This window comes from Meles meles, chromosome 19, assembly GCF_922984935.1.
Source record: "Meles meles chromosome 19, mMelMel3.1 paternal haplotype, whole genome shotgun sequence".
Lineage (NCBI taxonomy): Eukaryota > Metazoa > Chordata > Mammalia > Carnivora > Mustelidae > Meles > Meles meles.
This window is the reverse complement of record NC_060084.1, coordinates 56,782,972-56,798,050: the sequence shown is the minus strand read 5'-3', so window position 1 is coordinate 56,798,050 and position 15,079 is coordinate 56,782,972. Positions and strand designations below refer to the sequence as shown.

At 43.7% G+C, this 15,079-nt stretch overlaps 1 protein-coding gene across 1 annotated transcript in view; it reads right to left on the bottom strand.

Annotated features, from left to right (window-relative positions):
* Window positions 1-15,079, bottom strand: part of NLRP2 (NLR family pyrin domain containing 2) — a 30,046-nt gene that overhangs the window by 1,490 nt on the left and 13,477 nt on the right. Inside the window, exons 5-8 of the mRNA XM_045986815.1 lie at window positions 14,293-14,463; window positions 13,787-13,957; window positions 10,614-10,784; window positions 7,420-7,590 (exon numbers count right to left, since the gene is read on the bottom strand). Coding sequence (XP_045842771.1) covers window positions 7,420-7,590; window positions 10,614-10,784; window positions 13,787-13,957; window positions 14,293-14,463 — 684 coding nt within the window. The remainder of the gene's footprint in view (window positions 1-7,419; window positions 7,591-10,613; window positions 10,785-13,786; window positions 13,958-14,292; window positions 14,464-15,079) is intronic.

The following is a 15,079-nucleotide window of genomic DNA, read 5'->3' as shown; positions in this document are numbered from 1 at the left end:
GACATTAGGAGAAGGAAGGGAAAATCAAGGCGGGGGGAATCAGAGGGGTAGATGAACCATGAGAGACTATAGACCCGAGGAATCAAACTGAGGGTTTTGGAGAGGGATTGGTGAGCCCAGTGATGGGTATTAAGGAGGGCACGGATTGCATGGAGCACTGGGTGTTATACGCAAACAATGAATCTTGGAACATTGCATCAAAAACTAATGACATACTGTATGGTGACTGACATTAAAAAAAAAAGTGGAGACTGATTGTCCTGGAGAGTTTATTAGAGGGCAGACTGAATTTTCTGTTCTGGGACAGAGGTTTGGCTGTGGCCATTTTTGCTCTGATCCCCTGAAGAGGTGCAGAAAGCCTCCAGGAAAAAAGAGAGGCACAGAAGACTAGTTTCCATTGAGCCCAACCCCCTGACAGGGGGTGGGACCTCTCTGCCCAGGCAGGGATACCTCAGAAACAGCGTGGCAAGAGACAGGCTGGAAGAACAGGTAGATGACAATCCTTTGGATCCTATAAGACTGTAAAATCCCAACGCCAGGAGAAAAATGTGTATTGAACTCCAAGTGTGGCCTAATGCCTCGTTTATTTTTCAGATATAATTCTCCTTTTCTTTTTTTCTCCTTTTCTCATGACACTTTCCCCCTGCTGTATTTTTCTTTATACCTTCTCCTCATTTTAACTAGATGTCTATTATACCAACTCATTTTTCATGGTCACTTTTTGAACTTGTATTTTTATACACCTATATATTTTTTATAGATATATGCTTTATTTTAGCCTGTGTTTCAGTCTACTCAGTTCTACCTTTTTATACATACAAATTTTACTTTCCTAGTAATTTTGGGACATAGTGTTCTCTAACACACAGATCAAAATACAACCAGGAACAACTAAAGCACCCTGCTTTGTCTACATGGAGAGATTTTAGCCCCCTTACTGCTCCCCTTTTTTTCCAAGTCCATTTTTATTTAAAAAATTTTTAATTATTTTCATTTTTGAAATTTTACTCTTGGGTTTCATTTTGGCTTTGTATTTTCAGGGGTGGTGTCTGACCACTCCGGATTTTGCTAGGGTGCATCTGGCTTGGGTCATGGTTGACATTTTGGACTCTGTCCCTTTGCTCCACCAGCCCTTGATAGAATGATTAGAAAAAGGAACTCTCAACAAAGAACCAGAGACAATGGCCTCTGCCGCAGAAAAAGTGGATATGGATATAAGCAAGAGGTCAGACATAGACTTCAGGAAAGCAATCATGAAATCAATAGCCAGGCTTGAAAAAGCATTAGTGATAATATAGAATCTCTAAGGGCAGAAATGAGATCAATCAGGCCAAACTTAAAAATGCTATGAATGAGATGCAGTCTAATCTGTATACTCCAATAGACAGGGTGATTGAGGCAGAAGAATGAATTACTGATCTAGAACATAACCTGATAGAAAGGAAGGAAGCTTAAGAAGATAGGGATAGACAGCTAGTGGCACATAAAAACAGACTTAGATCAAGGACACCATGAAACGTTCCAGTGTTAGAATTATTGGGACCCCCAAGGGGGTGGAGAGATAGAGAGGACTAGAAGGTATATTTGAGCAAATCATAGCTGAGAACTTCCCTAATCTGGGGAAGGAAACAAGCATTTGTGTCCAAGAGGCATACAGGACCCCTCCCCAAATCAGTTAAGAATAGATCAACACCATGACATGTAATAGTGAAGCCTGCAAATCTTAGAGCCAAGGAAGATATCCAGAGAGTATCTAGAGGGAAGAGATTTCTTACATACAGAGGGAGAAACATCAGAATAACATCAGACCTGTCCCCAGAGGCCTTGCAAGGCAGATAGGGCTGGAAGGACATATTCAGGGTCCTAAATGAAAAGAACATGCAGCCAAGAATACTTTACCCAGCAGGCTGTCCTTCAGAACAGATGGAGATAAAGAGCTTTCAGGACAGTCAGAAACTGAAAGAATATGTGACCACCAAGCCATCCCTGCAAGAAATATTATGGGGAATCCTGTAAGTAAAGAGAAACCCCAAGAGTCACATAGACCAGAAAAAAACAGAAAACCTAGAGGAACATGGACTTTACAGATATACAATGGTACTAAATTAATATTTTTCAATAGTCACTCTCAATGTGAATGGGCTAAATGCTCCCATCAGGAGATACAGGGTTTCAGATTGGATAAAAAAGCAGGACCCATCCATATGCTGTCTACAAAGACTCATTTTGAACCTAAAGATATTTCCAGATTGAAGAGGATGAAGAACTATTTACCATGCCAACAGACCTTGAAAGAAAGCTGGGGTTCATCAAGATAAAAGCTTTTGCATAGCAAAGGAAACAGTCAACAAAACAAAGAGGCAATCCACGGAATGGGAGAAGATATTTGCAAATGACAATACAGACAAAGGGCTTATATCCAGGATCTATAAAGAACTCCTGAAACTCAACACACACAAAACAGATAATCATGTCCAAAAATGGGCAGAAGACATGAACAGACACTTCTCCAATGAAGACATACAAATGGCTATCAGACACATGAAAAAATGTTCATCATCACTAGCCATCAGGGAGATTCAAATTAAAACCACATTGAGATACCACTTTACACCAGTTAGAATGGCCAAAAGTACCAGGACAGGAAACAACGTGTGTTGGAGAGGATATGGAGAAAGGGGAACCCTCTTCCACTGTTGGTGGGAATGCAAGTTGGTGCAGCCACTTTGGAGAACAGTGTGGAGATTCCTGAAGAAATTAAAAAATAGAGCTTCCCTATGACCCTGCAATTGCACTACTGGGTATTTACCCCAAAGATACAGATGTAGTGAAAAGAAGGGCCATCTGTACCCCAATGTTCATAGCAGCAACGGCCACGGTTGCCAAACTGTGGAAAGAAACAAGATGCCCTTCAACGGATGAATGGATAAGGAAGATGTGGTCCATATACACTATGGAGTATTATGCCTCCATCAGAAAGGACGAACACCCAACTTTTGTATCAACATGAACGGGACTGGAAGAGATTATGCTGAGTGAAATAAGTCAAGCAGAGAGAGTCAATTATCACATGGTTTCACTTATTTGTGGAGCATAACAAATAACATGGAGGACCTGGGGAGATGGAGAGGAGAAGGGAGTTGAGGGAAATTGGAGGGGGAGATGAACCATGAGAGACTATGAACTCTGAAAAACAATCTGAGGGTTTTGAAAGGGTTGGGGGTGGGAGGTTGGGGGAGCCTGGTGGTGGGTATTATGGAGGACATGTATTGCATGGAACACTGGGTTTGGTGCATAAACAATGAATTCTGTTACACTGAAAAGAAATTAAATAAAGGGGGCGCTTGGGTGGCTCAGTGGGTTAAGCCACTGCCTTCGGCTCAGGTCATGGTTTCAGGGTCCTGGGATCGAGCCTCGCATCGGGCTCTCTGCTTAGCAGGGAGCCTGCTTCCCTTCCTCTCTCTCTGCCTGCCTCTCTGCCTACTTGTGATTTCTGTCTGTCAAATAAATAAATAAAATCTTAAAAAAAAAGAAATTAAATAAAAAAAATAAAGCCACACTATGACCAGCAATATCACTACTAGGGATTTACCCCAAAGGTACAGATGTAGTGAAAAGAAGGGACACATGCACCCCAATGTTCATAGCACCAATGTCCATAATAGCTAAACAGTGGAAGGAACCAAGATGCCCTTCAACAGATGAATGGAAAAAAGATGTGGTCCATATACACAATGGAATATTACTCAGTCGTCAGAAAGGATGGACACCCACCATTTGCACTGACATGGATGGAACTGGAGGGGAATATACTGAGTGAAGTAAGTCAAGCAGAGAAAGACAATTATCATATGATTTCACTCATATGTGGAACATAAGGAACAGTGTGGAGGACCACAGAAGAAGGGAGGGAAAACTGAATGGGTAGAAATCAGAGAAGAAGACAAACCGTGAGAGACTCTGGACTCTCGCGCCCCTGGGTGATGGGTATTAAGGAGGGCACATATTGGGATGAGCACTGGGTGTTATACATAACTAATGAATTGCTGAACACTACATCAACAATGATGCACCCAGGCTGGCTAACTGAACATAATAAAAAATGTATATGTATATATAAAACTAAAAGATTGAAGATATTAGCTGCCATATTGCTTGTTGGCATTGTAGTCCTGGTTTTGCTAGAATATTTTTTTTTGATATTTAATCTCACTTTTATTCAGTATTCAGTGGAAGGATGTCTCAAATTCACACAAAAAAATTAGTAATATAAAAAATATTGATCAGTGCAGGTAACAGTGAGCTGAGTGTTTACTAGGAGATGCAGTCTCTTTCCAGAAAGCATTTTGACAGCATGTATCACAAGCCTTAAATAATGTAAACATTATTTGACCCTGTGACTCATGTAACAATCAATCCATCTATCACCCGTTCATCAAACTCTGAGTAGCTACTCTGAGTCCGGACACTAAGGACAATTTTTCCATTACAGGAAGAAATGGAATGAAAGGTAGGATTAGTGGGGCCATTCAACAAATAAATTATTTTTCACAAGTTGACACCCAAGTGATCACATGCAGTTTTCCCAGAGTTGCTGTAAATAAAATGGACACACGCACGCACAAGTGTGGTTGCAGCTTTCTAGCAACTTTATCATTCTACTGACTTAAGTAAATCTATCTACCAGTAAAAAATACTAGGAAAAAATGTTTCATCTAATCATGGGCTCTTTTGAAAACAGAATGATGAAATGTTTTACTTTTCCTTTACTCTGAGAAATATTTTGTATGTGAAGGCAGAGTCTAACGCAGTTCATGAAAAAAAAAAAAGAGGTTTCCCATTGTCTGGAGTCAATTACATGTTTAAGTAGATGGAATGACACTCATGGCAGGCGACTGGTTTCACTTCCCTCTCACTAGAGAGTGATACATTTAGTCATCTGGGTTTACGGGATGAAATGAGAGAGAATGCATCAATCTCTTTGAAAAAGACTTCAATGTAGAATGGTACAGATTTTAAAAGGATATATGTTCTCTTTGGAGGGCTCTAACTGAGGGATGGCTTGATTTCTCATAATTTACCTAGATCATCCACACTCCACTTGGCAATCTGGAAGTAAGGGAGGTCTATAGAGTGATCTCTGTACAGGAAAAAAATGGGAATGTGGATTTTCCTTTGTAATGGTCCTCACGCCTGGACTTTCATTTCTCTTTAAGCTGCTGCCATGTCTAGACACATAACCACTTCACACTTGGATTATTATAAAACCTTAACTGCTCTTTCTCCATTAACTCTCTCTTTCATGATGTGGCCGACTAATTTTGCTGAAACATATCACTTTTATTTATGTTGTCTTCCCACTCAAATGTCCTCTATCATCTGCAGGATAAAGTTCAGATTATTTTGAAAGACATACCTAATTTCCTCCCTTACCACCTGAACCGAATTCCCTTGTCTCCCACCATTTACCAGCACAAATCTTGAGAAATCCATAGCTAGCATATATTTTTTAAAAGTAATCTCCAAAGAACTCCTCAAACAACACCCAAAAACCAGATAATCATGTCAAAAATGGGCAGAAGACACAAACAGACACTTCTCCAATAAAGACATACAAATGTCTAACAAACACATGAAAAAAATGTTCATCATCACTTGGCATCAGGGAGATTCAAATCAAAACCACATTGAGATACCACCTTACACCAGTTAGAATGGCCAAAAGTACCAGGACAGGAAACAATGTGTGTTGGAGAGGATGTGGAGAAAGGGGAACCCTCTTACACTGTTGGTGGGAATGCAAGTTGGTGCAGCCAATTTGGAGAACAGTGTGGAGGTGCCTCAAAAAATAAAAAATAGAGCTACCCTATGATCCGGCAATTACACTGGATATTTACCCCAAATATACAGATATAGTGAAAAGAAGGGCCATCTGTACCCCAATGTTCATAGCAGCAATGGCCACAGTCACCAAACTGTGGAAAGAGCCGAGATGCCCTTCAACAGATGAATGGATAAAGATGTGGTCCATATACATGATGGAATATTACTCAGACATCAGAAAGGATGAATACCCAACTTTTGCATCAACATGGACAGGACTGGAGGAGATTACACAGAGTGAAATAAGTCAAGCAGAGAGAGTCAATTATCATATGGTTTCACTTACTCGTGGAGCATAAGGAATAATATGGAGGACATGGGGAGATGGGGAGAAGGGAGTTGGGGGAAATTGGAGGAGAGACGAATCATGAGAGACTGTGGACTCTGAGAAACAAACTGAGGGTTATGGAGGGGCAGGGTGTAGGAGGTCGGGTGAACCTGGTGGTGGGTATTATGGAGGGTATGGATGGAATGGAGCACTGGGTGTGGTACATAAACAATGAATTCTGGAAGAAATAGTGTGAGCCACACCAGCACATACAAAGGTGCTACTCTACGAATGGGGTATGATGGCAGGGCTCTTGGTCACCAAGAAAGAGAAAGTGACTCTGGTTAACTTAAAAGAGCATCTCAGTAGGATATGGGATAGCTGATAAAATCAAAGAACTAAAAACCACATTCTGACTCCGGGTCTCCGTGTGGGTCCAGGATCTGTGATTCAGGAAGAAGCCCACCACCCCCGATCACTCATCTTGAGATTCAAGGACTCAAAAAAGAATATCTAAAGAAATGGCTCCTGTGTTATCTCTGTGAGGTCTTTACAGCTGGATTAAAACTCGCTGATGTTGTGTGAAGTGACAGGGCTAGCTCACCAGAACGGGGCTAAAAACAAACAAACTTGAGTGTACACATTCCTTTCGATAGCAAGTTACCCTGTTGCATATACATATAACCTGTTTCTTCTACATAATTATAATTTCAAGCCATTGGTTGTCTACATGGCATCTGAGAATTTAAACATGTTTGTGCAAAACAAAGGAGAGTTGTAGGGTTCTCTGTTGCCAGGATAGAAGTAGACAACACAGCTCAGGGGCAGCTTGCTTTGATGACCAACAGAGGACACGGACTCCTTTCATTCCAAAGCAGACTCACTCCAGAGAACATGCTTCTAAGGCGGACTGACTGCCAGACCTCTGCAACCAACATGGCCCCAGCACAAGCTTTTTCAGAACACTGCAGGACAGCTACAGCTTGGTATTTCTAACATAACAATGGCCAGCCGCCATCACTTTCTGTCACTTAGAGAAGCCCCCAGTTCAGCTTCTTGGCTTCAGACTGGGTTTGGTTCTCATTCTTTGACTCATTTTACTGGTCAAAGCAACAGAAGGGACTGACGGGAGAATTATCAGGCGACCAAACATCAATGGATGAAAACGAGATATTAGCTGTAGTTGCCTACAACAAACTCTCGTGGTTTGTGCCCCCTGCAAACCTACCATCCTGGAGGCAACACCGTGAGCAGCAGGAGAATCATACCTGAGTGTCCGGAGGGAGGAACGCTGAAGTTTCAAGGTGTCACACAGCATCTTTACTCCGCAATACCCCAAGGAATTCTGGCCTAGGTCCAGAGTGACCAGGCTCTGATTGCTGCCAAGGGCAGAGGAGAGGACTTCAGAGCAGAAAGGGGTGATGGCACATCCCCACAACCTATAGGGGAGACACAAAATTAGTTAATTCAACTGATGTGTACTGTTACTGTCCTATGTGACAGGCACATTCTTGGGTGTTGGAGGTGCAACAGGAACAACAGAAGTCTCCTTCCTCTGAGCTCATGTACTAATAGGAAACAGATGAATGTAGTGTGTCACATCCAATAAGGTTATGAAGAGCAAAGGGAGAAGCTGGTGGGCACTCACTACAACAGTTGAGGAAGACCTGAGTGTTGAAGAGAATGAACCACAGAGAGATCCAGAGTAGGAGCTCCCCAGGCAGATAAATAGCTTTTGCAAAGGCCCTGAGGCTGTGATCACCACATCAAGCTAATTAACACACCTGTCAGCTCACAGAGTCACCATTTTTTGTGTGAGGACAATTTGTTTGCTGAGAGCAATGTTTTATTGCTGAAAAGTAGAAGTTTCTGGAGACTTTCTTTTTTTATTTTTATTATTTTTTTATTTCTTTTCAGCATAACAGTGTTCATTGTTTTTGCACCACACCCAGTGCTCCATGCAATACGTGCCCTCACTAATACCCACCACCAGGCTCCCCCAACCTCCCACCCCCCCCCCCCCAGACCCTCAGGTTGTTTTTCCGAGTCCATAGTCTCTCATGGTTCACCTCCCCTTCCAATTTCCCTCAACTCCCTTCTCCTCTCCATCTCCCCATGTCCTCCATGTTCTTTGTTATGCTCCACAAATAAGTGAAACCATGTGATAATTGACTCTCTCTGCTTGACTTATTTCACTCAGCATAATCTCTTCCAGTCCCGTTCATGTTGATACAAAAGTTGGGTATTCATCCTTTCTGATGGAGGCATAATACTCCATAGTGTATATGGACCACATCTTCCTTATCCATTCGTCCGTGGAAGGGCATCTTGTTTCTTTCCACAGTTTGGCGACCGTGGTCATTGCTGTTATGAACATTGGGGTACAGATGGCCCTTCTTTTCACTACATCTGTATCTTTGGGGTAAATACCCAGTAGTGCAATTGCAGGGTCATAGGGAAGCTCTATTTTTAATTTCTTGAGGAATCTCCACACTGTTCTAGAGACTTTCTTTAATCTTTATGGAGATATAATGGACACAAACCATTGTGTAAATTTAAGGTGTGAAATGTGCTGATTTGGTACATTTATGTCTTGCCAGACGATGGCCTCTCTAGTGTTAGCTAACACCTCCATCCCAACATAATTTCTTTTGGTGAGGAAATTTAAGATCTATTCTTTTAAACAGACTCTTAACTACAAGGGAACCAACCAATGGTCAGCAGAGGGGAGGTGGGTGGGGGAAGGAAGGAGGGCACCTCTCCTGATGAGCCTTGGGTGTTGTGTGGAAGCGTGAATCACTATATTGTGTAACTAAAACTAATAATACCGTGTTAATGCCATGGGAATGAGAAAAAAATCTGTTCTTTCAACAACTTTCAAGCATAGAACACAGTATTATTAGGTATAATCTCCACGCTATGTGTTAGATCCCCAGAACTTGTTCATCTTCTAACTGAAAGTCTTCCTCCTTTGATCAATCCCCTACCCCATTTCCTCCCGCCCTTTGACCCCTGACAGCCACCACGCTACTCTACCTCTAGGAGCTCAGCTCTTCATAAGTCCACACAGAAGTGGTGTCATGCAGTACTTATCTTTGCCTTTTCCTTCTTAGCATGATACCCTCAAGTTTCATCCATGTTATCTCAAATGGCAGGATTATCCTTCCTTCTCATGGTTAATATTACATTGTATGTATACGTATATATCTCACATCTTCTTTATCCCATCATCTGTTGGTGACAACTTACATTGTTTCCTCTCTTGGTCATTGTGAAAAATGCTGCAATAAACCGAGGATGTGGATATCTTTTTGAGATCTTGTTTCACTTCCTTTGGGTACAGTACATATCCAGAAGAGGGATTGCTGGATCACAGGATACTTCTATTTTTAACTTTAGAAGCTCCATATGGCTTCCAGAGTGGCTGCGCCGGCTTCTATTCCCACCAGTGGTACACAAGGATTCCCGATTCTCCATGTCCTCCCCACTGATTGTTATCTCTGTTCTTTTTACTAACAGCCATCCTGAAAGGTATCAAGTGAGAGCTCATGTGGTTTTGATTTCCATTTCGCCGATGATTAGTGATGCCAAACTATTTTTCATGTCCCTGTTGGCCATTTGTCAGTCTGATTTGGGAAAAAGGGTCACTTCATGTCCTTTGTTCATCATTTTTATTTATTTTTTTTGCTATTGCATTATATAAGTTCCTTTCCTATTTTAGATATTAACCCCTTATCAGAACTATGTTTTCCAAATATTTTTCTGTAGGTTGTCTTTTCATTTTGTTGATTGCTTCCTTTAGTAGACAGAAGATTTTTAATTTGATGAAGTCCCACTTATTAATTTTGCTTTTGATGCCAGTGTTTTGGGCATCATATCCAAAGAATCATTGCCAAGATGAATACGAAAGAGCTTATGTCCTATGTTTTCTTTTAGGAATTTGAAAGTATTAGGTTTTTAAGTCCTTACTCCATTCTGAGTTAATTTTTGTGGATGGTGTAAGGGCTCAGTTTCATTCTTTTGCATGTGGATGTCCAGCTTTTTTCAACCATATTTATTAAAGAGATCATCCCTTCCCTATTGAGTATTTTTGGTGCCTTTGTCAAAGACTAGTTGACTGTGTGTGTGTGGTTTATTTCTGGGCTCTCTATTCTGTTCTTTCAGTTTATGTATCCGTTTTTATGCCAGGACCATGCTATTTTGATACTATGGTTTCATAATACAGGAAATCGGAAAGTGTGTGATGCCTCCACTTCATTCTTTGTCAGAATTGATTTAGCTGTTCAGAATCTTTTGCGGTTGTCTACAAATTTGGGGATTTAAAAAAATGTGAAAATTGCTATCCTATTGGATTTTTAAAATACTCAACCAGATTTGTTCCAGTCTCTTGTATTTGAGCTGGAGATTTGCGACACTAATATATTTTAGAGACAGATTAAAATTAAAAATAAACATAACTTACCATAGACATTTGAGGTTACAGGTTGGCTTCTTCAAAGCCTCACACAGAAACTTGAGTCCAGTAATTCCTATGTGATTCAGCCCCAGATCCAAGTGTGTAAGGCTTGAATTTTGCTGGAGAAGAGTTGACAGATAATTGCAGCCGCTGCTGGTTATGCTACAGTACCAAAGCCTAGAAATCAATCACATGAAGAGAAAATAAACTTGAGTCCTCCCTGAGGATTGTTCCCAAACCAAGCTCGTTGGCCTCAAGCCACAGGTTTCAGGCAAGCTTGCAGACGATGAGATGTGGAAATGAAATAATGGGTGGAGTTTGAATCGCTACATAAGTGATTACATGGGCCCCTGCTCACCCTCCTCCACTCCACACACCCACAGCTGTCTACACCCTGATCCCTGGTCCCTGTGAGTGTTTGATGTTGTGTGTAATGGGGAGGCGTTGTTAAGGATCCGGAGGTGGGGAGATTATCTGGGTGAGCCAATGTAATCACAAGGATCCTTACAAGAAGGGGCAGGAGAGTCAAAGTCAGCCTGGGGAGAGGTGATGAGACAGACAGAAGGACACTGAAGACACGATGTTGCTGGCTTTGAGCATGGGGGAAGGAGCCATGAGCCAAGGGATGCAGCCACCTCTAGAAGATGGACAAAGCCGGGAAGTAGATTCTTCCCCGGAGATTTTAGAAGGAACACAGCTGCGTGGACACCTTGATTTTAGCCCAGGGAAACCCATTTTGGACTTCTGGCCTCCAGAACTTTAAGACAATGAATTTACATTGTTTTAAGCCTCTGAGTTTGTGATAATTGGTTACAGAAAGAGTTAGGAAACTAAGTGGTTTTTTATCATTTCTACTGTAACTATGGGACAGAGAATATCCATCTTGCCTTGGTTTGCAAATTCTATTAGTGGAGGGGACCAATTCTATGTCCCAAATCCAGTTACTAGATAGGTCATATGTAGACGTGGAGGGCACCAGTTCTCCTCGGGACAAGTCTGGCCCTAGAGCCTGGATATCCACGAGTCAGCTACACAAGATAGCAGCACGACTTCTTAACCATTAAAAACATTTTTTTTGCCTTTCCCTGGTTTACTATTACTATAGCAGAAAACCAGAGATGGCTGGAATTATCACTGGATACTTTCATAGACAGAATAATGTCCCTCTGAGATGTCTGTGCTCTAATCCCCACGCCTTACATGGCAGGCGAGACGGAGACCAAGGATCTTGACCTGGTGAGTTATCCTGGACTGCAGAGAGGGGATGAGTCTAATCCTAGGAGTCCTTCCTCACTGAAGTGCAGAGAGGCTCAGTGTGTGGGCTTGACCCACCACAGCTGGCTTTGAAGGTGGAGGAAAGGGCCATGAACCAAGGAGCACGGTGGCCATTAGGGGACGAGGCCAGCTCTCCGTTTGCAGGGAATCCTATCCCACAGCCACGAAGAAACAAATTCTGCCAACAGCCTGAATGAGCAAGGAACACAGGAACACAGCCTTGTGCATACTGGTCCTCTGGCCTATGGAAGAACGCAAACAGTGTTGAGCTGATAAGCAGGTCGTGATTTGTTATAGCAGTAACAGGACACCAACTCAGCTGCCTTTTCGTTTCAGTGAACCTCACTAAGCAATGGAATCAGCCTTGGCTCCCACAAGGGCCCCTGTCACGTGGCCAGAGCCCAGGGAAGAGCAGTCATGGGATATATCCAGGGACGTGGGACCACAGGCAGCCTTTGAGACAAGCCATGATACAGCCCCTTGGCTTGGACATTTGTACATTTATAGAAACTCCCAGAACTATGGGGTAACAGAGGAAGACCCAAGCAAGTTCTGGCAACTTAGTGAAGTGGGGACGCGGCTCACAAAACTGAGCTCCAAAAAGAAGAGGTCTTGACCTGCAGCTCCCAAGAGTCCTACCTCCACAGGGTGCAAATGCGATGACATCTTAGCTTTCTCACTGCAGACTGGACAGACAGACACTGATTTCATAAGGCTGGGGGTAAATGAAAGAAATCTCTGGCAAGACCTTGGCAGAGCGCCCAGCACCTATTAATTAATTCAAGAGCCTGATAAATGTTGGCCATGACTTATTTTTCTGTTAAGATGATTTGGGGGCAATTACATGTAACATAACTTGAAGACAGAGCTAGTGTGTGGGTGGCCTCTTTTTTTCTCTTAAAGATTTAATTTATTTATTTGACAGAGAGATGGAGAGATCGCACAAGTAGGCAGAGCAGCAGGCAGAGTGGGGGAAGCAGGCTCCCTGCTGAGCAGAGAGCCCGATGCAGGGCTCGATCCCAGGACCCTGAGATCATGACCTGAGCCGAAGGCAGAGGCTTTAACCCACTGAGCCACCCAGGCGTCTCAGCATCTTATTTCTTATGGAACTTTACGTTATTTCAGTGTTTGGGGGCTGAGATAGTGGGTGTAAAAGCCCTTCCTTCCATCTCCAACCACGAGCTGACTGCTTCACGGAACTTTGAGTGACTGAGTAGTTTTTGGATACTGGGTGCCTTAAGGCATATCCTAGATCAAAACTAGTTTATAGGAAATGCTGACAGATGCCATCCAAGGCAGTCTTGTCGACGGCAAGAACACTGGAGATGCTGATGCTGAATAGAATCTGAGTAGAAACAGTCGATGCAGCTCCGTTCCTTTCTCAAAACCTGTCCTGTGACTTCATTATTAACAAGAGGATTTTAACGAGCTAGTTGGCCAGTAAGTCCACGTACAGTCAGCTCCGGGTGGAGTTTATGTTACGTGGTACTAAAAACAGGCCTAAGGGGCACCTGGTGGCTCAGTCGGTTAAGCATCTGCCTTCGGCTCAGGTCATGATCCCAGGGTCCTTGGATCAAGTCCTGTATCGGGCTCCACACTGAGCAGGGAGCCTGCTCCCCCCTCTGCCTGCTGCTCCCCATGCTTGTGAGCACCCTCTCGGACAAATAAATACAATCTTAAAAAAGTGCATTAAAAAAACCCCATACTTGGAAACCAGCCACTTCCCCCAAATCCCTATGGAATATCGACTCGACGTCTTATACTTTTTTCCTAACAACCTCTTGTCAGGTCTACCAGATCTGACTGCCAGCATCGTACCTGGGCTACTCAGAGGGACTATTAAATGCCTGCACCTGTGCTCTTTGAATCCAGCATGCATGCACACACATACAGCACAGACTTACACCAGCCCCTGTAGTTGGCAGTCTGGGTAACTCAAGCCTTCACACAGCAGCTTTACCCCACCATCTCCCAGGTCATTCTTGGCCAAGCACAGGTGCGTCAGCCTCTGGTTGACGATCAAGGCAGAGGACAGCTCCTTGCAACAGGCTTCTGTAAGGTGACAGTCTTCCAGCCTGCCGAAGTGTCACATGAGCGGTCAGAGGGGGAGAACATTTCCGAAGTCCCATTTTCTTGGCTGTCCCCAGAGCCTCGATCCCCAGCTGCCGGTCTTCTGTGACCCGCCTTCTTCTCTCACCATGTGTTTGAGGCTCAATCATGAAGGACCAGGAGTGAGAAAAGGATGAGACGCATGAGCCACCTTCCTGAGACCCGAGGTGGGAACCGGGTGTCCGTAACAGTAGGAGGTCCCCTATGGGTGGCCCTGTAGGCCCAGTACTACCACTGCTCTTCCCTACATGGCCGCAGACCTAAAACAGAGATGTTCCATGGGAAGAGAGACAGTACTCACGACAGCCTCTGCAGGAAGCACTTTGGGTGTCTCAGACTCGTGCACAGCAACTTGGCGGTCTCTTCCGGGAGCTCAATTCCTGTGAGGTTCAGGCACATGAGGGACTGGCTGATCCTGAGGGAGCAGGAGAGATGGGCCCACTGCTGGGGGGTGGCCGAACAAGACACCAACCTGCCAGAGAAATGGGAACAGGTCATTCTTAAGAACCAAACACTGGAGAACTGTCTCCACTTCTGCCCCTCATTCCCTGTTATGTCAGGTCCTGGACAAGAGGATGCAGAATGCGGTCCCTGGCCCAGCAGTATCTGCATCACCTGGCAGGCAGTTAGAAAAGCAAATTAAACTCTGGGTGCAGAATCCACCGACTTTGGTTTTGGGGTGTCCTATATCACCCAGAAGACACCTGGGCCACACCCTCAGACAATGGTTCAGAGGATCTGAGTCAGACCCGAGAATCTGGGTTTTAACAAGTTCCTAAGCCATACAGCTGCTGCTAGCGTGGAGACCACATGTTGAGAACTACTCTAGACATCTGGTCAGCCAAGCATTCCAGCCAATAAGGGACCCACACTCTATCCAGAGAGAGCGTTCTTACCATGGAGAATGGAATTCCATTGGGACATTATGTGTATCATGGTCTTTGGAGTGGTTTCTAAAAAAATAGTAAAACAGGGGCGCCTGGGTGGCTCAGTTGGTTAAAGCCTCTGCCTTCGGCTCAGGTCATGATCCCAGGGTCCTGGGATCGAGCCCCGCATCAGGCTCTCTGCTCTGCAGGGAGCCTGCTTCC